Source organism: Gastrolobium bilobum, unplaced genomic scaffold (assembly GCF_033153095.1).
Source record: "Gastrolobium bilobum isolate Gb01-03AN ecotype WA unplaced genomic scaffold, APGP_CSIRO_Gbil_v1 utg17977, whole genome shotgun sequence".
In the NCBI taxonomy this organism is placed as follows: domain Eukaryota; kingdom Viridiplantae; phylum Streptophyta; class Magnoliopsida; order Fabales; family Fabaceae; genus Gastrolobium; species Gastrolobium bilobum.
Genome location: NW_026898207.1, coordinates 328751 through 351727, shown reverse-complemented (window position 1 = coordinate 351727; position 22977 = coordinate 328751). Strand labels below are relative to the sequence as shown.

Here is a 22977-nt window from a genome sequence, read left to right as displayed (position 1 = left end):
AATTCACTTCTCTCTTCCTGTCTACCACCTCTTTAGCGTTTGAGGGTACCCCATGAAGACACACTACTCTCACCATCAAAAGGTTTGAATAAAATATGAAGTTGGCATAAGGCCTATGAAAGGTGTTTGTTGAGAGATTACTTTCTTAAAATGGGCCTATGAAAGGCCTAACGTTTACAAATTTCAAGCCCAAATTTCAAGCGAGGATGGATTCATAAGGTGGTTAATAAGTCATGATAGAGAACCTTAAATAGTTTATGTTATTTGCTCTTGAACATTAAGTAAGGCCAGAGTTTTTATCCAAAAAGAGAGTAGGGCCAGATGTGGAAGCTCATGTGATGTAAAGCTGCAGCATGCTTTGTTTAGAAGTTGATGTCAAGACCTCTCCAAAATTGAATAAATTATCTGAGCAATTGTGTACCCATTTAGAATTAATGTAGGTTACTAAACAAATAGGATATGCAGGCAAAAATAAAATAAGATTATATGGATATAGTTATAAGTAGAGGAGTCAAATGGGCTGTCCCTCCCCATTCCGCCATGACCTACCAAAAAACGAGTCGGTCCGCCCCAATTTTCTTTTGAGAATAAGTTGAAAAACTTGACTCGCCTCGCCCTGTTTGGCTGGTAGGACGGGTTGACCAGTCGAGCCAAGCCCGCTTCTCTTTTACACTAACCAGCTCTGTCTTGTTTGGCAGGCTAGGCAGATTGGTCCGTCGAGTCGAGCCCGTTTTGTCAGCCCTAGTTAAAGGAGGGGAGGTGATTCAAGTTAAGACGGACAAGTCACGAATTTAATATGAATTTAAAAATAGGCCAAAATATTCGATATGAACTTGACTCATTTATTTTTCTGATTGATACAATAGAAATATCTCATCAATCTCAAAGTGGGTTATTAATTATGCGGTTTGACATGATACAATGTGAACAAATAATCTATAAAGAAATTAATGTGGATAAATTTCGCATTTACGGATTGACATACAATAAGCACAATTTTTTTTTTAAACCGAATACAACACAAATTTAAAATCAGATCGACCCAAACATGAATTTCTAATGCGGTGTTAAAAAATTTCACCCCTAATTTTAAAGCCTACTTGTAATTATCTGACAAATAGGTAAAAGAAAATTAAAAAAAAAAATCGTGAAGCAGTTGAGATCTGCCAAGTTAAATGAATTGTAATTCTAATTCATGGACCAGAGATTGGGGACTCAGAAAATCACTATTAAAGTTATCCAAAAAGAAAAAGAAAATCACTATTAAATTGTAAATTTGTAATATATAATTTATACATAAAAAAAAATTCCTCAAGAGAAATTCAAATAAATTTTCTCAAAAATCAATAAACAAACTGTGTATGAATTCAACTAAAATTTGATCCATTCAGTCCCATCAATAAAGCTAAGTGAAAGAAAAGGTCTAGCTTCATCATCAGTAAGTTCTCTTGACCATGATACTCTCCCTGCAAAGCTTGCTCCAGGTCCTGTGCATTTGTACTGTCCATAGAATACAGTCCTGGTGGTGGTGGACCCAATAGAATACATAAACATGTGAACAAATAACTATAAATCCACTCACATGTGCATCCCAATATGTCTAATCTATAGCTGTATAGCAAATAACGAAATATAATATATGAAGCTATAGGATTAGGTGGCTGAGGCCCTTTTCAGACACTATGCGCATGCTTGATGCTTCTATGCCTTATCTATATTAGCAAATACAGACATGAACTTTGGTGGCTACAACTACAACCCTCCCTCTATTTATTTCCCTTTCCCTCAAAAGTGGTATGTATTTGTTATTCTTACGGAAGTTCTTAGTTTGTTTGATGGGATTAATGTTTATCATATTGTAAGAAATAAATTTTATCTTCTATATATATATATATATATATAAAAGTGTGTGGGATTCATGTGTGAGAAAAAAAAAAAACATAGGTCTTACATAATTTTATCTGTGTATAAGAGATAAATTTATCTTCTATAACATGAGAAATAATAAATTTTTATTTTATTGGAGGGTTCATAGCATAGCACGTAGTATTGCACCATATTTGTGGATATACCCAATATTCCCTTATTATTCTATTATGAGAATAGAGTAATTATTAATTTCTGATAAGAGTACGACAGAGACTGATTATGCAGATGCTGAGGGATTTGTTTGTCATTTAACATAAAGTTACTCTACTGAGGAATGAGGATGGTGTTGAGATATTCAAGTGTGATGAGTCCCACATTGGTTGGTAATGAGCTAAGTGAAGAGTATATAAACCCAATGCCTTAAGATTTTGGGTTGAGACATGGTGTCGGATCCACTTGCTACGGTTGGTGTAGCCTTAGCTCATTGGTGGTGGCTCCCCACCACGGGCTTCCCCTGGACCCGCTTGACATTGGAGTTTGACGGAACGAATTTTCCAAGGAAGGCTGTGTGTGATTTGTTGAAGTGTGAACTTCATTAGATGAAGGGCAAAGATGACAAACAAACCTTCACGCCGATACAGTACAAATAGTTTATGTAAGATATTAAGTGAGTGGCACCGCCCCATTGTCCCTCTATTGACTAGTAGTGTAGAAGGGGTTAAAGTTCTTCAGAACAGAACAATACTGAATTGATATATAAGAACAAGATTAATGGAGGAAATTTTCAATCTACTTTATAGGATGTCAAATATTCTTTCTAGTTGTAATTTTTTAAGAGCAACAAATTGTCCTTTCCATTGTCCTTAACCTGGTTCGCGGTGGATAAATAATAAATTGTACAGATAAAATGACCTTTTGGCCGTGCATTTACTTAATCATAATCATGGCCTATAGGAATCAACTGCTTCAAATGAGAGGGGAAGAAAAAAAAAAATAAACAAGTGAAAAGGAAAGGTTCATTATATTGAAATGTATCATTTATGGGTTTTGCATCTATCATTTAACATGACCACAACAATTTTCCTACACACACAATATTTTGTGGGACCCACAATTTTTGAAACCAAAAAAAAAAAAAAAACTCTGGCACGCAAAACGAATCTCTATAACATAATACAATCATTTTTCCTACAACATAACTCTTATAAAACCCATCATTTATATCTCAAAACCTACACTTTAGCTATACAATATGGTTATTGATAAGTTAATTATCAGTTAACAAAATTTCTTGCATAATCAATAGACTAACATATTTTTCAAAGGTTTAATGTTTCTCATATTATAAGAGATAAAATTATCTCCTACACAAATATAAAAGTATATAGAACCCATATTTTCTTTTTTCTCTTTTCTCCTCATATGACCTCATACGAGCTTCATATAATTTTATGTGTGTGTAAGCAGTGGCAGAGCTAGCTCATTCGTTGAGCTAGGGGCAACAAAAATTTAGGTGGGACCTAATACTAAATTTTATTCAGAAACTTAGCCACGATTATTTATCAACAATAAAACATGGTTAATTTTTGAATTTTAGCCCTGGTCAAGGCCTCATCCTCACCCTGCCTCTAAGTGGCTCCGCCACTGTGTGTAAGAGATAATTTTATATTTTATGAGATGAGAAACATTAAATCATTTTTCAAAATAAAAAAGAGTTCGTTTTTTCTACGGTCAATGTAGATAACTTATTTACATTGACCTCAAAACGACGTCGTTTTGATGCTGAAATCAAGTTATTTTTGTAATTATAATTTATTTCAGGGTTATAATAGTCTTTTTTATTATAATTTTTTAATCCAAAATAACATCATTTTGGAAGCGAATATAGATAACTTATCTACATTCACTTTAGAAACATTAACGCCAATAAAAAATAGTCAGAATTAACACTACATTGTTAATAACCACTATTTTTTTATTAGAAGAATAGTAACCACTAATCAAATCATTAGTACATGAGTGAGAAGGATGAACATACATTTCACGGTTAGGGTCACCCCAGTTATACCAGCCTTTGGGAATGATGATGTTGTCCATATAGGTATAAGCGAAGACCACGCGAGAAAAGGGACCCCAAGCTCTTCCAAGGTATAGTGCCCCTGACCCCGTGACCATACAGTTCACAAATGAGAACCCCGTGTCTTCCAATATACTGCTCCTTCCTTGAGCTGTAAGTGCCCCTGTATTCTGTGCTATGGCATGCACGTGACATCCCTAATGTGTCACCAATATAACATAATATATTCAAATTTCGTCTCTTTTTAATTAGAAAACAACTTAACGGAATTAATATGGATAGAAGAAAGTAACACAACTTGTTTGCAATTAAAAAATTTGTTCGGAGGGGCGAGCAGCTTTAACTATGACTAAGTTTCGATTCGGGATTAATTTCTTAATTGACAGAAAGAGTTAAAGTTTGTGAGGAAATCCGGTCGACAGATTTGTCTCAAAGAGATAATTAGTGTCTGTATATCAACAAAAAAAAAAAATTGTCGGTGAGTAAATAGTAGGTAAATTAATTGCTCACATTTGTTAAATAATGTGAGACAAATTTGGTTAGGTTATGCTGATGAGGCCTAAGGTTAATTAAATGAAATCATTCTAACTTAGAACTAATGATTTATGGAGAGAAAATCTAACCTCAAAAAGTGAGAGAGAATTGCCAAATATGAAATCAACAGAGCCTTCAATATAACAATCCTTATAGTAATGTCTGCCAAGATGATCATAAAGTGTATCTTGTGCTCCTAAGAATTTGCATCCCAAGAATGCTGCATTGTCTGCTGAAATCCTAAATGCCACAGCTTGCTTTCCAACTGCTCCTGGTGCAGGAACAGGAGTAGTATTCTGCATTAACAGTTAACACAATATTTTTCTTGTAAAAGCCACACACACAACTAAATTTTAGATACAAATAAGAGTAAATATCCTAACAACAAAAAATATGATCGCAGGACTTTAGTTCCTTACAAAAAAAATTAGTCTCGAGGTTCCTAAGAAATTCAAAGTGGACCTATTTAGTTGAAATTGTGATCCCTCACAAATTCAAAAAAGACTCATATTAATCCTTCAAAAGGACTAAAATGGGTCCATTTTGAATTTTTTAAAGAGCTCGAGAATAAATTTTTTTTGTAAGAAACTAAAGTGGGGACCGTATTTTTTATTAGAGACCCGCAAGAATATTTACTCTGTAAACAAATGAAGGGGCTTGTTACTTACTTGGAATGTGACGTTCTTGGCAATGAAATAAGGTGAATTCACTGCAAAAGTTGCTGAACCATAGGTTCCCATTGGCCTCCCTCTAGGACCAGGTGTTTGAGCAGTGTCACCCCATTGAACAATGGTTTTATCTGCACCAGCTCCTTCTATGGTTATGAAGGATTTCAATGTAGGAATGTTAACTTTCTCTCTGGACATAAAGCACACACAAATGCAAGGGAAAAATCAGAGACTTTTATTCAAATGGAATTGGTCACAATTTGCTTCAAGACATAGAAGAATAATTTGCAAAAAAAAAAAAAAAAGGACACAGTTAAAAGAAAGGAAAGTTCAATCAGCTGCAAAATCTTGTTCAGTCAAAAACCAATGCTGTGAGAATTTGAATGATTGAAGATTGGAATCAGAAGGAAAAAGACAATAGAAGAAACAAAAAAGCTGTTAATGTTAACCTTTTTCCATCTTAGGGACCAGAATGTTGCAGAATTGAATTTGAAGTACAAGAAAACATAGTACTATATAGTAGTACTCACGTGTAAACCCCTGCATGGACCTTGATGACCACTCTCACAAGATTTATGAAAGGAAGTGAATCAATGGCTTCTTGAATTGACGTAAAATCTCCAAAAGCAGGATTCTTATCAACGTGCAAAGTGTAAGAAGCAGAAAGCTTATTTTTTGCTGCCTTGAAAACTGAGTGTTTGAGGCTACCAACAAAGTTCACCCATTTCATGAATTGTTGTTCTGAAAACTGTACTCTTGTCATATTGATTGATAAACCATTCCCCGAAGAATGTCCTGGTTGAAATCCTTTGGTATGGCAATGTGTTTTAATGGGATTTTGCAGAAGAAGGAGAACTCCTAACACATTGAGAATGTAATGCAAGTTTGACATTCTCAGAGAGAATGTGAAAGAAAAAAAAAGAAAGATAATAATTAAGGAATGGTGTTTGGAATTTGAAGTGCTGTAGAAATTGTTCCATGCTATGGTGTTTATTTATATACAAGTTACGGTACTTTGTTTTTGGGTGGAAAGTAAAGCTGACTCAGAGAAGCAATGATAGAAAATGAGAGGTCACGGGTGCTTCTACTGAAATCCATGAAGAAAACGAAAGAGAGAGAGAGAGAAACAATATCTAAAGTCTAAACCACAAGACAGGTTGCACTTTTTGCGTATAAAAATGTTGTCTCTTCGAAATATTTGGTCATTTTCCCTTTGTTCTTGTTGTTTGTTTGGTGTGGCCCGTGAGCCCCTCTTTCTCTGTGTGTGTGTGTGTGTCTTTGATCATGAAAATATTATTATTGAGATAATGGGTTGGTTTGGGTTGGGTTGTGATTAATATATGATACAACATTTCATGTGAGAATATATAGTAGGGTTATATTGATAATTTATTTTTTTTACAAACTTACAAACTACATTATATTTGATTGGTAATACTCTACTCAAGAGTGTTTTACCGATGAGATATAGTATAATTTGTAAGAGTTTGTAAACAAAAAGTTTATAAATATAATCTTTTCGAGAATATATACATATATAAATTTGAAGTGAGCTTTTTCTGCTTTTATGCATGCTGAATGCTGATAATACCTACCCTTGAATCATGACCGTTAATACCTACCCTTAAATTTGGATCCTCATTAATTAATGTAATTAGATTAATCTTCTTGTTGTTTAGCTGATTACTGTTATTTGATAACTTGTAGTGGTTCAGATTGATTCTCAATTCTAAATTCCATGTAATTGGCGAATCACAGAAACTCTGTGGCCTCCCAAGGACTTTGCACTTTGGCAGAAGCAACAATGGTGAGGCCATAGTCATAACCATTTTTTTTTTACACCGAAGTCATAACTCTTAATTAATGATGTTAAGAAAGTAACAATCAAAGCATCTTGATAGATATTGTGCAATTTAATTACGAGAAAAATGATTACTTAATGGGTTCCCTTTTTGTCATTTGACATGACAAGAGCACTTTCCTACACACACAAATCAAGTGTAGGTCTCACGCTTAAAAAAAAAAAAGTCAGACCAAAGTCAGGATACGACGCCGTATCCTTGTTGCAGGAATGAACAGTGTCATCCCTGCAACATGATTCTTATATTTCCCTTACTTAATTAAGGGGTATGAATGTCTGTTTTTCGTCTTAATATTCAATGAAATGTATTATGTTTTTGGGAACGATTCGTTTACAAATTTTTTTTACAAAGTACATTAAGTATGACCGGTCATACACTCTTGATTAAAGTGTGACTGGTCAGACATAGTATAATTTGTAAGAGTTTGTAAATAAAAAGTTTATAAATATAACATTTTCCTATGTTTTTAAAATTTGATGTTTGTAAAATATAAATATTTAAAGTTGATGCGCTAAAGTTAACTTGAAAAAAACAAAAAAAGAGAATTGATTTTAAAATATAAGGGAGAGTTATATTTACAAATTTTTTATTTAAAAACTCTTATAAACTATACTATGTACTCCCATAAGTATACTAGGTTACACTATGTACTTCCGAAATACATAATGTAACTTATAAAAATTTGTAAAAAAAATTTGTAAACGAATCATTCCCTAAAAATATATTATATACTACATTTAGTAAATATCATCTAAATATAAATTAAAATATTATAACAAAAACCCAATAGGTTCATGATAATGATTCTTACATTAGTGTGCAAGGATGTAATCTGAACTCAATGTTTGTGATTTAGAATATAAGGAAAAAAAGATGTCCTTATGAAAGACACAAGTTTATGTTATTTTAATAGTTTTTAACTCTAAAAAATGTATAGTTATAATATTAAAGTTATACTTTTTTTATTTTTCATGTTAACAATAAAGTTATACTTTTTTTTGTTTTTCATGTTAATAGACAGTTTCTGAAAAAAAAAAAATACAATTTTGATATTAAAATTATACATTTCCAAAAATATATAGTTAAAAGGATATAACTTGTGTTCTTTAAAAGAACACTCACTTAACCCAGAATATAATGTGTAAAGTATGTGGAAAAGACAATGCTAACAGTACATTGATTTTTCAAAGGATGCTAAGAAACTTAAAAACTAACCTAATCGACTTCCTTAAGAAATAGCACATAATCCTAAGCTGGTAGCGACTTTAAAAAAGGCAAAAATTTTAACCACAAGCTTTAAATAAGAAAATTTAATTGAAGGTACTGATTACCCGTTGAAAAATACACCATACATACCATTGTATCAATGGTGAATGGTGATTCTATTTGTGTATGACGAGTCAGATTCACAAGGTTTGGGCAAATTCCGTGGACCACTCATCAGATCATGCCCATTCACATTTTTAATATCCACGTTACTAAATTATTACTATAACTTGAAGTTAACTAAAGCCTTTGTTGCTAAAAAATATAATATACAATCATTAATGGAGGTTTCATAATAAAATCGGACCTTGTTGATCGGGTCGATCTGGGACCAGTAAATCGGTCATATAACTGGTCTGGGTGAAACAACGGACCGGCCATGCATCAGAATCGATACGATACGACCCGACCGATTTTTGTGAAAATCATGACCCGATCGGTTAACCGGTAATCCGGCCCGATCCCAAAAAAAAAAAATTTCAAAAATTTTTTTAAAAAAAAAATCATAATAGACTTATTTGAGTATTTTTTGCTTATTGACTTACATAAGTTATGTACCTACAACATTAATATTATCTCAATTATGCACCATGCATAATATTTTAATTTGATTTATAGCTAGAGATGTCGTTTACTGAATCTAAAGCCACGTATTACTATCATTATATTTGTTTGATCCTTTATTGGATAATAATTTGTGATTTATTATTTTTTATATTAAACAATTTTAAATTTTTATCATTTTTCTTAGATATTTGAGTATGTTTATAATTTTTTAATACAAATTATATAATTACATATAATAATCGGGTCATGCGGTTCAACCAATGACCCACTGGTTGAACCAGTGACCCAGTACCTTGACTCAGTCAATGACTGAACTGGTTTTAATAACATTGGTTTCATCTAATAACTTAAATTATTGAGTTGAAATGTGATCTTAACTTATATTAAAAGCCATAAAGGGCTAGGCGAAACAACAACTGAGCATGAGCTAAAAGATCAAATTATAGACTTAATTAGTAAGAAAACATGTTGGATATCTTTATACAAAATCCCAAAAAACATTTCGAAAAGCAAACAACTAGATTTGTAGAGGTTTGATAAACCTCATAACTCATTAGCCAATAATCGGACAACAAAGACAAGCTTTCAATTAAGCCTCGGTAACATAGCGCACCAGAAGGCATCCTGTGTGAAGGATAGGAAAGAAAAGCAACTTAAACTAACTCATCAAAAGATATATCAATCATGTTGCCATACTAAGGTGGTATCCTGAGCCAACAAGTAGGTCATGTCGTATACTGTAAATAGAGAAGCCAAGATCCAAATACATGCATATTTCTCAATATACTTGACTTCATTAAACAAAAATTGATTTGAGCGTCAGAGTGCCTTGCAAGTACCACATATCCTGATTCAGTCAAAATACAAAACTGCAGGATTGAAGATCTCATCCCATTGATTTCATTCCGCATAACAGAGTAAAGATCTCGTTGCTTTCACTTAACCATCAAAATACTTATCTAAACCAGACTCAACCGTGTGTGGTTAGGTCCAATTACTTGTGAGTGGGAGGATGAGATTCTCCGACTATATCCTGAGTTAGTTGATAGGTATGATCTTAATTTTGAGGTCAAAATTTTTAAAACGTGGGGTGAATGTAATAACATATATTATCAAGTTGTGTAAATGGGAATTATTTGTGAGTTTATGTGAGTATTTGATGAGATTTAATGTGATAAATGTAAATAAGGATACAATTCTTGTCAATCAAATCATTTAGGGGACAAAAATACAAATATGAACAGTATAGGGGTCAAAGTGCTATTACATGAAAGTATAGGGACCAAATTGCAAATATGCAAAAGTTGGCCTAAACTTAATTATGATGTCATAATAAGATTATTTAGGAAATTTCATGGGTTTGAAATGATGTTATTAATTATTAAATCTTTTTAGAAATTAACTTATTAATTGTTGAAGATTGGAGGACTAGTTTGCAATTTTTAGAAACTTGTAAGTATTGACTTTGACCAAAGCTTATTAAAGAAGCTAGTGACTTAAATATTTTACCAAATCTCTCTTCTCCTTCCTCGGTCATGTGCAGCAACCAAAGCCACCATAGGAGTAAATACCAAGCTTTTCATTTCTTCATTTAGCCCCCAAAAAGCTTAGGGCTTGTCATGAAAATTGAAGCTCTTGACTTTAGGAACAAAACTCAACCATTTGTTTACCTTGGGAAGCTTTAGTTTGAGAGATATCATCATCTCATGATTTCAGTACTGTTTATCTTCTTGGAGAAATGATGAGTTTTTCAAGCTTGAAGAAGGATCTTTGAATGATTTTGGAGACATCCATGGTAAGAAAATGAAATTTGAACCATTGCTTCTTGTAGTTCAATATTCTAGGTTATGAAGGACTTTTGTATGTTGATGATTTTGGTTGTTTTATGAGAGTTTGATGGAGGTTAGTGTTCCTTGATTGATGTTGTGTTGAGTGGTCTTGTAGTGACCATTGGAAAGCTTGAAAAGTTGATGAACCAACCATGTTCATTTTCGGTTATGGTTTGAATAATGGTGTTGGAAGCTTTCTAGACTGAGGTTGATGCTTAGAAGTTGATTCTAAGGTTATTCCAAATGTTTTTAAGGTAAGAAAGCTTAGCTTTTGTATAGCCTTTCATGATGAATTTCCTATGCTTGATTTTCGGCCAATGCGAGGAAACATATGTACGAAGTTTGTTTAATTTTAATTGGAACTTGGAATGCATTTTTAGGGTCATTTTAAGAAGTTGTAAGGTAATATATCCTTACTTTGATGTAGTATTCATGATGAGCTAGAAAATGTAAGCATTCTTGATAAATTGGGATTGTTGGTCTAGACTTTATATGGGCTTGAATCAGCATGTCAATGTGATGAGAATTGATCAATAATAAAGGATAAATGATGAAACCAACCTAAGAACATATTCGAAATTTTGATGATAAAGTTAAGTGTTGAACTAGTCAGTTTAACACTTGAAATTAACCTTGATGGGTTGGTTGTTTTTGGTTGGTAATCTAGGCTCGAAACAAGTAATCAAGTACTAGAAGAATAAGCTTTGGATTAAACAAGTATTAGAAGCCCTAGTTCTTGGCTAATCAAGAATAGGGTAAGTATGCTAAATTATGTTTGGATTGGTGTTTTGACCATTAGGTTAATATTTGATACATGACATGTGTTAATGACTCCAATATCATACTTGAAATAGGTGATTTGGGGTGCAAGTAAGTTCGAAAGTCATTTGGATAAGTTTCTTGGATTACAAGCTATCTTAGAAAGGAAGCTACAAGAGGTAAGCTTTTGGTTTATAAGTTTTTCTCCTTCTTTGTTGTTCCACCATGGTCCAATGGGACCATGGTTTTATGTGTGCGTGATTGGAAATGTTAGATACATAGTATAGTTGCATTCATGTAGGATATATTTATAAGATGATATGATTTGACTGATTTATTATTCATGGCCAATGAACATTTACAAGTGTGTACTTTCTGTGAGGGACACAAGCCTTGAAGTATATGGTCCTTAGGGACTAAAGCCTTTGGCTTATCATGTATGATCTTCTGTGAGTACCAAGGTTCTCAGAGGAATTTTTTATCTTTCGTGAGGACTCAGGTTCTCAGAGGAATTTGTTAAGACTATCCATGGAAGAACTCAAGCTCCTAGAAGTCGTATATTAATGATGAGATATATAATGTCTCTATACTTTGTTATCTGACTTTTAATGCAGGAAGTGAACACATGGGTGGAGACTACTCCATAAATCCTGAGTTTACTGAGATATTGAATCTCACCCCATTTGAGGACATATTTCCAGTACTCAAGTAATAGGAGAGGGGCCCTCACAAGGCAAGAGGCCTGCACAAGGTTAGAAGACCCAGCTGGTGGATGTTTATTATTTTGAGGATGACTGTATTTTTTGTGAAGCATGTTATATGATCATGCACATTTGTATATAGTCTGATTTTTGTTTTGAGAGACGTGTATATATGATGTATATATTTTGTAATGAAGGCATGTGTAGCCTTTATACAGTTACATATTTTGATGTTGGCATTTATATAGAACTATGCTTGATATAGTAAATTATATGAATGTTGGCGTGGAGCCATTTTTTTGTATGAATCCATAGATGGATTCTAGGTCCATTGTTGTTGGACTGTTTGTTATCTGTTTGGACTGGTTTGTCTAGTTTTCAAGTACATGTATGATAGTGGGATATTATCCCTAGATTGTCCAGTTTACAGCTAAGATGTTGTCTGTGAGGTTTCTATCCGGGATGGTATGTATTATCATACTCGGATAGTCATTGACCATTAATCATGATTACAGGATTATCAAGTCAAAATTCTGTGCAAATATGGGATTGTATAGTTTGTATTAATATAAGAAATACAATATGCATGGCAATACAAAAGGAAAAAGTTAAGTCACGTAATTACAGAGATTAATAGTGATACCTTGTTAAGTCTTTCGCTTAATAAGTTAAGTATGTTGCACTTTTATTACCATATTGTATGTTAACAAACCAGCTCAAAATGGGGCGTTACATTCTGAGTTCTCCGAAAGCTGGTTGAGTAACTTTTGACAATTTTTCTGCAAGCTAAGCTCGTTGGATTTTGTCATGATTGCAAGTAAGCAATGGTTGCCATGTAAAGAATTTGTTAGTAGTTTTTTTTTTTAAGATATAAGTGAAAATGAAACACACAACCTAATACAACTTATCCAAACCATCAATCCTAGTAGCTTGAATTTGTTTAGTATTGAAGTCACAACAATGAACCAACTGATTTCCCCTAATAATAATAATAATAATTCATGATAATTCATTCGCCACATAGCTATAGTATTAGTAATAAAACAAATTCATCCACCAAAATAATAATAATAATAATAATAATAAAACAAAGGAAAATGTAAGTATAATTTTTTTTTTTTCGGTACATAATGTAAGAATAATGTTACTAGACATAGAAACATCTTCCTGCTGAGCCATCGATAGGAGTGCCTCCCTTTTTTCTTTTTTTCTTTTTTGAAACATGATGGGGCCACCTCAAGTGGTATCTTCAGGAAACTTAACTTATCTTCATGACAAATGTAAAACCCTACAACAAACTCAAGGTAAGTGATGGGTGGAAGTTACAATTTAATTAAATCGTGCCTTTTATATCACTAATAATAACAACAGAATTTCATCAAGTCGTGTACAGCAAATAAGATTTCTCATAACTATTATTAATTAATGGGAAAAATGTTAAAATTACAAACATTAAACCCTTAATTAAAATTAATGGAAATCGTATTTATTGTTCACGAGTTCAATTTTAAAAAATGGATAACTTCTCCTAATTGATCCCAATATGAAAATTACTTTTAAAATTATATAAAACGAAAAATTGATGACCATACAAAAAGGGATCCAATGGCTACTGTCCGTGTTGGCAAGGATGGATCTTATTCCATATTTTTTTTCATATTTTTCAGACTTAAGGAGAAACACTATTCTTTCTCACTTCCTTAGGTGTGATTCATTTTTCATATTTTTCTCCTCTATTTATATACGTTTTTTTATTGGAAATATTTTAATATGTTCATTGCTTCGCAACTAATCCGATTCAGGGTGAATCCAGGATTAAGACTTTAAACCCCTTTTAAAGATAGTACTGGGGAGATATTCCAATCTATTTATAAACGTTTAACAAACCATTATTCGATGATTTAGATAATTCTATAATTATTAGGAGAATTTTCTAAGAATGGAATCATTTCAATATTTCATTGAAATATGTCTCCATCTAGATAATTAAGGAGGAAGATAATTCCAACATTTAGTGTTCATGAATCTCAATCATAGGAATAGCCTCCTTAATTTTTGTTCACGTATGCTTGTAAGGGCAGTCACATCCGGGACATGAATGAGTCACGGACATTCAAATTTGGATATTTGAAAAACAAAACAAATAGAATGAGTCAGATGAGAATTTTAAAATTGCTAGTTGCAATGTCATGATTCATAACGACACACATACAGGGACAAAGACATCCTACTTAATTAGGTTCCTTGAACATGTACTAAAAATCCAGTTTGAAGAATCACTGCAGATTCTCCATTTGAACTCTTCAAAATTATTGTAAATTCATACATGTCATTCAAGTCAGCTAATAAGTTTTGAAGGGGGAAATAAAAAAAAAAAAAAAAACAATCACACTTTTTTAATATTTTGATTTAATGAATGAATCCTCCCAATTTTGAGGCTATTTTTCTTTCTTGGAAATATTTGGTATTAGTTTTTGGTATGTTCTCCATATCCAAATACAAAACTTCCAGATAACAAATCAAAGGTTGATATTCATCTCATTCAAGAGAAAGCCATAAGGGAAATATGAGGAGCCAAACTAAAAAGCAGCAAATATTGATGATGATAATAATAAGGGAAAAAGGTTTGTGCTATTAAAGGACACGAGTTTGTGTCATTTTAGTGTTTAACACTATATCTTACCGATAAGACATAGTTATAGTATGAAAAGTTTTATTTTTCCTCTGTCCTCAGTCACTTCAGCTGACATGGAGAGAGAAAAATATCAACTTTTCATATTATAATTATGTCTTATTGGTAAAATATAATGTTAAACACTGAAAGGACACAAGTCCATTAAAAAGACATCCACTTAACCCTAATAATAATAATAATTATGAAAAATAGCTTACACTTTGATTTGATCCCTATTATCTTTGACTTTGATTAAAGCATCCAATGCTCCTTGATTTGATATATCTCCTAGATTTATTTATCAAACTATAAACGTTAGACCTGGTTTTGTTATCAGTTAGTGCTAACTAAACAAAAGCAAATACATCATAACAATCTCTCTCTCTCTCTCTCAAACAGACCATAACAGAAACACCACAGAAGCCAAAAAACCTGCTCAAGATTAAGTCCCTCAAATATCAAATAAGCATAAGAAAAAAAACTATCCACATAGCAAGTAATAGAACTAGAATCTGTTTCTTTCCTCTGAACTCATGCCATGATCAAAACAGGCTCTATCACCTTATTAGCCATAGTTATATCTTACTTGTTACTTGTCATTGCACCAACCCCAAAATCTACCTATCATTCTCTCTTCATATCCAATTCCCTATCAGACAATGCCTCTATATCCCACCACCTTGAAACTCTCACCCGCAGACCCCACACAGCAGGTTCTGAAGCCAACGCTGAGGCTGCAGCTTATGTTCTCTCAGTCTTCACCTCCTGCAACATACCATCACACTTGGCTTCCTATAAGGTTTCCCTCACATACCCTTTTTCTCGTTCCTTGGTGCTAACAAACCCACCACCAGAACCTTCCACCAGCTTCAGTCTCAGCCAAGAAATTTATGAGGGTGATCCTTATGCTGAGGTTGCAGAAGAGGTTGTTCCCACATTCCATGCTTATGCAAAGTCAGGCACTGCCATTGGCCCTGTGGTTTACGTGAACTATGGAAGAGTTGAGGACTATTTGACATTGGAAAATATGGGGGTCAATGTTTCAGGCACTGTTGTATTGGCAAAGTATGGGAAAATCTATAGAGGGGATATTGTGGAGAATGCATATGATGCAGGTGCTGTTGGGGTGGTGATATATTCAGATAGGAAGGACTATGGTGGTGCTGGGGTGGCAAAGTGGTTCCCTGATGACAAGTGGTTGCCACCAAGTGGGGTTCAGGTGGGGACAGTTTATGGTGGGGTAGGGGATCCTACAACTCCTGGTTGGGCTAGTAGTGGTGAGTGTGAGAGGCTTTCCAAGGATGAGGTGGAGAAGGAAGGAAGTGTTCCTCTTATACCGTCATTGCCAATTTCAGCAGCAGATGGTGAAAAGATAATGATGTCAATTGGTGGCCAAGTTGCAGATGATGATTGGCAAGGAAGCAAAGATGCTCCTACTTATAGGGTTGGACCAGGACCAGGAATTCTCAACCTCAGTTACATGGTATCTTATCTCTCTACTATCTAGTGGAAGTTTCAATGAATTCCTTACTTGAAAGCCTTTCTTTCTGTTTTCATTTTATTATCAATTAAGGGCTTGTGATAATGTCAAAAGCAAAGGGCTTGTGATAATGTCAAAAGCAAAAACCACTCCAGTGGTATCTGATTGGCTATAAAAGAAGAACCCTTTAGGTGGTGTTTGGTTGGGAGCTTTTTAGCGGATATCTATCTTTCTCAAGTATGGCTTTTAGAAATACCATGTTTGTTTCAACGTTTTTCACCAAAAATTCATCTATCCAATTTGTCTGGATTTATGAGAAACATAGATATCCGCACTGTTTAGAAACTCAATTTGAAGGTGGGATTTTTCGGAAAACTGGTTATCTGACTTTTAATGCACTGTTGATTTCATAAAGTTACCTAATTTTCCCAGTAAAATTTTTCCCCACCAAACAACTTTTTTTTACATTTTTCTATCTATCTCACTTTATCTATCTTTCCAATCATTTCTCTATCTATCTCATTTCCCTACTATTCCAAAAAAATTTCCTGAACCAAACGCCCCCTTACTGAATTGATACGTGGATTTTTGGACATTGGTTTTCAGGGGCAGGATGTTATGGCCACAATTCAAAATGTCATTGGTGTGATTGAAGGAGCAGAAGAGCCTGACCGGTATGCCAGAATTCCTTATTTATCGTTTGCATTCATTAATTAGCAATGAAATATGATGCAGCCAAGATTGAGAACTTAGAAAATTCACTTCACAACCTTGTTTGCTTGAATTTTTTTTTTTTATATCTAGTCACTGTTGCAACTGGTTGTAGATTTGTCATTCTAGGTAACCATAGGGATGCATGGACATTTGGAGCAGTTGATCCCAATAGTGGCACTGCAACACTACTTGAGGTAACAATGGCTTTGTTTGTGGACATTGTTTTGTCTATCCATGCCAAACCATTGAGATAAAAATGGACACAATGGCACAATTGACATGTCTCCTGAAATTCAGGTAGCCCAAAGACTGGGGAAGCTTCAGAAAAGAGGGTGGAAACCTAGAAGAACAATTATCTTATGCAATTGGGATGCTGAGGAATATGGCCTTGTAATTTTCTTTATCTCTCTTTTCTCACTTTCTCTTACACAAAGTTGCACGCCAGATGAAAATTTTGTGTGATCATTCCCTCCAGATAGGATCAACTGAATGGGTAGAAGAGAACAGAGAAATTCTTGCTTCAAAGGCTGTTGCATACTTGAATGCTGACTGTGCAGTGGGAGGACCAGGGTTCCAGGCCCGTGCTACTCCACAACTTGATGAATTGATCAAAAGAGCAACTCAGCAGGTATCACAAAAGTTGAACTAAAAATAATTAGAGTAAGCTCTTTTGTACTTAATCAGTTAAAGAAGATATATGATGGTGGCACCAACAACTTTTGTTAATATTGATTCTTTTGAAGGTCAAAGATCCAGAGAACTCATCACAGAGCATTTATGAATCTTGGACTAGTTCTGGTAGTTCTCCTGTGGTAAGTATATTCACTTGTTTGCATCTTTATGCTAAAAATCTAATTAAAAGAGACTGAGGGAAGACCAAAATCAGTATTGCAGATTAGAAACATTCAATTTACTTTGCTTTTAATTTCAAAAATTTAGCCAGTTATAAGTGGGGATTAAACTTTAGAATTGCTGTATAATCTGAATATCTATCTATGCTCATAAACTATTTCTCTCTATGCATTGAAAGTTTGGAAGGTTAGGAGGTGGAGGATCAGATTATGCAGCTTTTTTGCAGCATGTCGGAATTCCGGCAGCTGACATAGCCTTTGGAGGAGGTAAAGGACGAAACTCATTCCTTTAATCATTAAGATGCAAATATATCAATAATCTCATTTGTGCTATACATGTCATTGTTCTGGTGAAGCCTGTGATAAATGATTTCTCATAAACAAAATGAAAGATAGAAGTCATAATATACTTTTAGAAAAATTCAAAATCCAAATGCCAAGAAGCTTTTAGCTCAATTGGCACCAGTCCAAGTCTTTTAAGACTGGGTGAAATTTCAAAGTCCAAATATCTCTGAACAAGAAGCTCAAACTAGGGCAAAACAGAATTTGAGAAAGCTTCCCTTTTGAATTAGTGTTTATTGATAAGTAATGGACAAAATGAGTACTATATAAATGAAAAAGACCATAGACTCAAGGTCTTAAGATTTTACATTGAGACGTGGTGTCAGCTCACTTATTGTGATTTGTCATTTGACCCAAAGTATCCTTTGTAAAGGATTTTGGGTTCCTCTGACCTCGCTGCGTAACACAAATACACCTTATTTGCCCATTTTCATGCAATCTCACTTTACAAGGGCGTTATTTGCTCATTGATAACTGGGTAATATGTACAGCAACATAAGCAACTTCAGGATTCTATGCCTAGATAGAAGTAACATTTTGTCATCGACGAGTGAACATTGAAAACAACTTTTTTCACAGATGTTGCGGCATACCCGGTATACCACTCACTGTATGATGATTTCATCTGGATGAAAAAATTCGGTGATCCTATGTTTCAAAGGCATGTTGCAGGTTGGTCACATAAATTCTCTTACAGTTTCTGTCACTGTAAAATCTATCTCAAAAGACTCTATTGACATCAAAATGAATTAAGGTTTGTTGAGAAATATAGTCCCACATTAGTTGTATAGGCAACTAATGTGAGGTTTATAAGGCCTTGGACAATCTCACCCTTTGAGCTAGCTTTTGGGGTGGTGACCTCAAGGTTCTTAACTGATGGTATCAGAGCGTTCGAAATCTCACCGCCTCCCACTTTCTTTGTAGTGGAATTTCCACGTGTAGGTGGGCTTGTATGTTGTCCACCCTTCAAGCCCAGTGGGCTCTCGTATGAGGGGGCGTGTTGAGAAATATAGTCCCACATTAGTTGTATGGGCAACTAATGTGAGGTTTATAAGTCCTTGGGCACTCTCACCCTTTGAGCTAGCTTTTGAGGTGGTGACCTCAAGGTTCTTAACATGATATCAGAGCCTCGCTGCCCCCCACTTTCTCTTGTGGCATTTCTTAGCACTGGTAGACTAGGCTTGTTGCATTGTCCACTCTTCAAGCCCAATGGGCTCTCGTGTGAGGGGGCGTGTTGAGATATATAGACCCACATTGGTTGTATGTGCAACTAATGTGGAGTTTATAAGGTCTTGGGCACTCCCACCCTTTGAGCTAGCTTTTGGGGTGATGACCTCAAGGTTCTTAACAAAGTTCTCCTTAGTTTTATCATTATGTCTTCAATTTATTTGAAAATTTGATATAATTTTCTTTTCGTACTATATATATATATATATATATATATATATATAGAGTCAGGATCATTTTACACCAGTGTAAGTTACACTCGCAATCTTGACCATTGATCTCATTTATATCTAAGGGCTCTAATTTTTTAGTAATGTGAACCATTGGATACAAGTGGATCAATGCTCAAGATTGAGTGTAAGACTTCTAACTCTTACACTGGTGTAAGAATATTCTGTCCCATATATATATATATATATATATATATATATATATATATATATATATTTTCTTTACATGTTAAATTTTCCACAATAAGCATACACAACAAGAATTTTGTCATTATGTTTCATTAAATAAAAGTAAGCCTTAATTGAATCCCACTTTTTACCACATGATTATTAGCATAGATATTAATTCACTTACCCCAATAATTTTTATATTTTATGTTTTGGAAAACAGCGGCAAGTGTTTGGGGTCTAGTAGCACTTTGGCTAGCAGATGAGGAATTCTTACCTTTTGATTATCTATCTTATGCTAAGGAGCTCAAGGTATGCCCACATTAGATGGTGATTTTTATTAAACTTCATAATTTTACACAGACAATTCTCACTGAATTTGAGAGCATGAAAGATATTTAGAACACCAACTATTTAAATCACAGCTTAGCGTGGAAAAACTAGAAGATGAGATTTCAAATAAAGACATAAATTTGTCTCCATTATTCACGTACATCAAGGAGCTTGAGAAAGCAGCAATCAAGATAAAGAACCAAAGAAAGGTATTGTTGAGTGTATTTAGACCATAATTCTTAAATAACCAGTAGCATATTTCTTTCTTTTTTCTACTTTTTTTGTTTTTTTTTTTTTGTGGGAGAGGTGCAACACATTGAAAAGTGATTCTACAGGAAATAGAAGCAAGTAAAGGTTGGACAACATGGAAGAAGGACCACTTGAAAGTGAGAGAGCTAAATGATAGATTGATGATGGCTGAGCGTGCATTCACTGATAGAGATGGCCTCTTTGGAAGGTCATGGTATAAGCATTTGGTAACTGTCTCTCTTTCTTTCTTTCTTTTTTTGGATAAATCTTTCTTTCTTTCTTTCTTTGTGGGGGGTAGTTGCAAAGCATTTTGTTAAGTATTTACTCAAGAAGGAAGTCATTTTCAGACCACTTCCCTCATTCTTCTTCTGGTTTATGACTAAACCAAGGGTGCTTAAGTAAAGATGAAATTGAAGGATTTTATCAACAAGAACAAAAAGAGAGAGACATAAAATTGAAGGAACAGACAAAGTGGAAAAAATTTGGCAATGTCTCCTCCCTTTTAGCTTCTCTCGTTTCCAGAGTTATTCTAGCTATCTTTTTTTTTTTTTTTTGAATAAATCACAGATATTCTCCACGAAAAGCAATCTTGCTGGACGGATTCAAAATTAATGCTTTAAACCTCTTTCAAAGATGATGCTGGGGAAGATCGAACTTATTCTAGCTATCTAGTAGAAATTTTTCGTGGAAGTGATTGAAACATTAAATTATCAAGTCTTACCTTTAATTTCAATTTCCCCCATTTTTCAGATCTATGGACCATCAAAACATAATGACTATGGCTCCCAATCTTTCCCTGGAATTGATGATGCTCTAAACATGGCAAAAAAACTTCATACTGCAGAATCATGGCATTGTGTGCAACACGAAGTTTGGAGAATCTCAAGAGTCATCATACATGCCTCGTTAGTTCTCTTGGGCCAACTAACATGAATATCAATGTACTTTTACATTTTCTATTGATGATAACGTACATATATAAATAAGTGTATATGATGGAAGATTCATAAATCTTTCATACCTCAGAAGCTAATTAGGATTTTCCCCACCTAGCATCTGTCAAATGCACTTTGCAAGTTGATTTTCTCAAGCTACAAGGCCGTCACTCTTCTGTGATGAGAAACCAACATGTAAGTTTTGGATCCGAATAGGATATTTTTCATCGTGATTGTAAATATTAAGTTTCTGAATATCAACCTAGACGTACGTAACGTCCCTACCATCACTTTTGCATTGCATGCTTGCATATATCTCAAAAACATCTATGATAGAAACTAAAATTGACACAGCACCCAAACAAAAAGGGACTGCATAACTGACAACCTATCAAGGAATGTTCATTTTTTATTCCCAGTTCCTGCCAATCTGATTCTATCATTCTAAGTTTAAAGGAACAAATATTGAAGTACAGAAATCTGGTGACACAAACGACACACAAAACAAAGTGGGGCAGTTGAACGATGAGACAAAAGAGAGGGAACTATGAGAAAAAAGACTGAAGGGACAAGATAAAGACATTGGACGTTCAGTATTTTGAAGGGGTAGAGGTTGTGTAACTGTCTTAAATATATCTAGGTCGAACTGTATCTTGTTTGATTTTCCTGGTTTGATGTTTGTTTTGAAATAGTTCGACAATACTCGATTGATGGTTCCTCTTCCCTCCTTTATGTATATATAATATGGAATTTGTATTTATCATTTAACATGACACAACAAACTTTCCTACGTACACAACATTTTGTGGGCCCACATTTTTTGAAGAAAAAAAAAAAGAATATTACGGCACACAAAACGAATCTCTATAACATTACACAATCAATTTTTCTACAACATAGCTCTTATAAAACTCATATAATATGAGTTTAGGGGGAAAAAAAATTGGTCACATCCACATAAAAATTAATAGATCTCATTATAAAAAGAACAGAGAAAAAAATAATTAATAAAATTCACTCACTTTTTTTTTTTTTGGTAAATAAATTCACTCACTTTTATGTGTGTAACAAAAACTTTTTCTGCAACAAAAATAAAAATATTTTTCACATTTAACATATGACAAACACTTTTCCCTTTTAACATATATCATGATAAATTCTGAAAAACTTGTGTGCTGATAATATTATTTGAGAAAATTCCATATATTGTAATATTCATTCAAAATAAAGATTTTAAGCCACTTTTGCTTGTCGCTTCGCTTAGGAGACAGTGACATACAATTGCCTACAGCTGAAAACAGATCTTGGTGGATATATAATCCATACGCGAGAGGGTTGGTCTTATTAATTGTCATATGAAACGATTATTGATTATTAAATAATTGGAGCCGCAAGACTTGAACATCTTCAAAGAACAAGCACTTATCTTTCTTAAAGAGAAATTCCTCATACAAATTGATGTGTTCGGAAGACCACAAGGCCAGCCAAGAAAGAAGACACCTTCAAAGAAACTTCCCTTGTCTATCTAAAAATATCAAAAATGCAAAATAATTTTTCCCGGAAAATAGGAGTAGATTATATAAAACCTGTGTTAATAATATCATACTGAACAAAAACGTATTCAATTGTTAGATGAAATCTC

The 22977-nt window shown here is 33.8% G+C and overlaps 2 protein-coding genes across 2 annotated transcripts; one reads left to right on the top strand and one right to left on the bottom strand.

Annotated features, from left to right (window-relative positions):
* Positions 1 to 1371: 1371 nt before the first annotated feature.
* Positions 1372 to 6040, bottom strand: LOC133313874 (probable pectinesterase 53). Its single transcript, XM_061515289.1, has 5 exons — positions 5679 to 6040; positions 5149 to 5338; positions 4570 to 4776; positions 3908 to 4143; positions 1372 to 1519 (listed from the first exon to the last, which is right to left on the bottom strand). Exons 1-5 carry the CDS (start codon positions 6038 to 6040, stop codon positions 1372 to 1374), a joined length of 1143 nt encoding a protein of 380 aa, XP_061371273.1.
* Positions 6041 to 15159: 9119 nt separating this feature from the next.
* On the top strand, positions 15160 to 21596 carry LOC133313860 (probable glutamate carboxypeptidase LAMP1). Its single transcript, XM_061515273.1, has 12 exons — positions 15160 to 16289; positions 16893 to 16960; positions 17113 to 17194; positions 17298 to 17390; positions 17476 to 17628; positions 17744 to 17812; positions 18031 to 18118; positions 18773 to 18865; positions 20042 to 20130; positions 20244 to 20360; positions 20487 to 20627; positions 21151 to 21596. The coding sequence occupies exons 1-12, from the start codon at positions 15345 to 15347 to the stop codon at positions 21331 to 21333; spliced, it is 2121 nt and encodes a 706-aa protein (XP_061371257.1). The 5' UTR covers positions 15160 to 15344; the 3' UTR covers positions 21334 to 21596.
* Positions 21597 to 22977: the final 1381 nt, after the last annotated feature.

Coding starts and splice junctions, on each gene's coding strand:
- LOC133313860 (XM_061515273.1), top strand. CDS start 15,345: ATGATCAAAACAGGCTCTATCACCTTATTAGCCATAGTTATATCTTAC. Junction 17,195..17,297: donor GCACTGCAACACTACTTGAG/GTAACAATGGCT, acceptor CCTGAAATTCAG/GTAGCCCAAAGACTGGGGAA. Junction 18,866..20,041: donor GTTTCAAAGGCATGTTGCAG/GTTGGTCACATA, acceptor TTTGGAAAACAG/CGGCAAGTGTTTGGGGTCTA.
- LOC133313874 (XM_061515289.1), bottom strand. CDS start 6,040: ATGTCAAACTTGCATTACATTCTCAATGTGTTAGGAGTTCTCCTTCTT. Junction 4,777..5,148: donor CCAAGAACGTCACATTCCAA/GTAAGTAACAAG, acceptor CTGTTAATGCAG/AATACTACTCCTGTTCCTGC. Junction 4,144..4,569: donor ATTCTCTCTCACTTTTTGAG/GTTAGATTTTCT, acceptor GTGACACATTAG/GGATGTCACGTGCATGCCAT.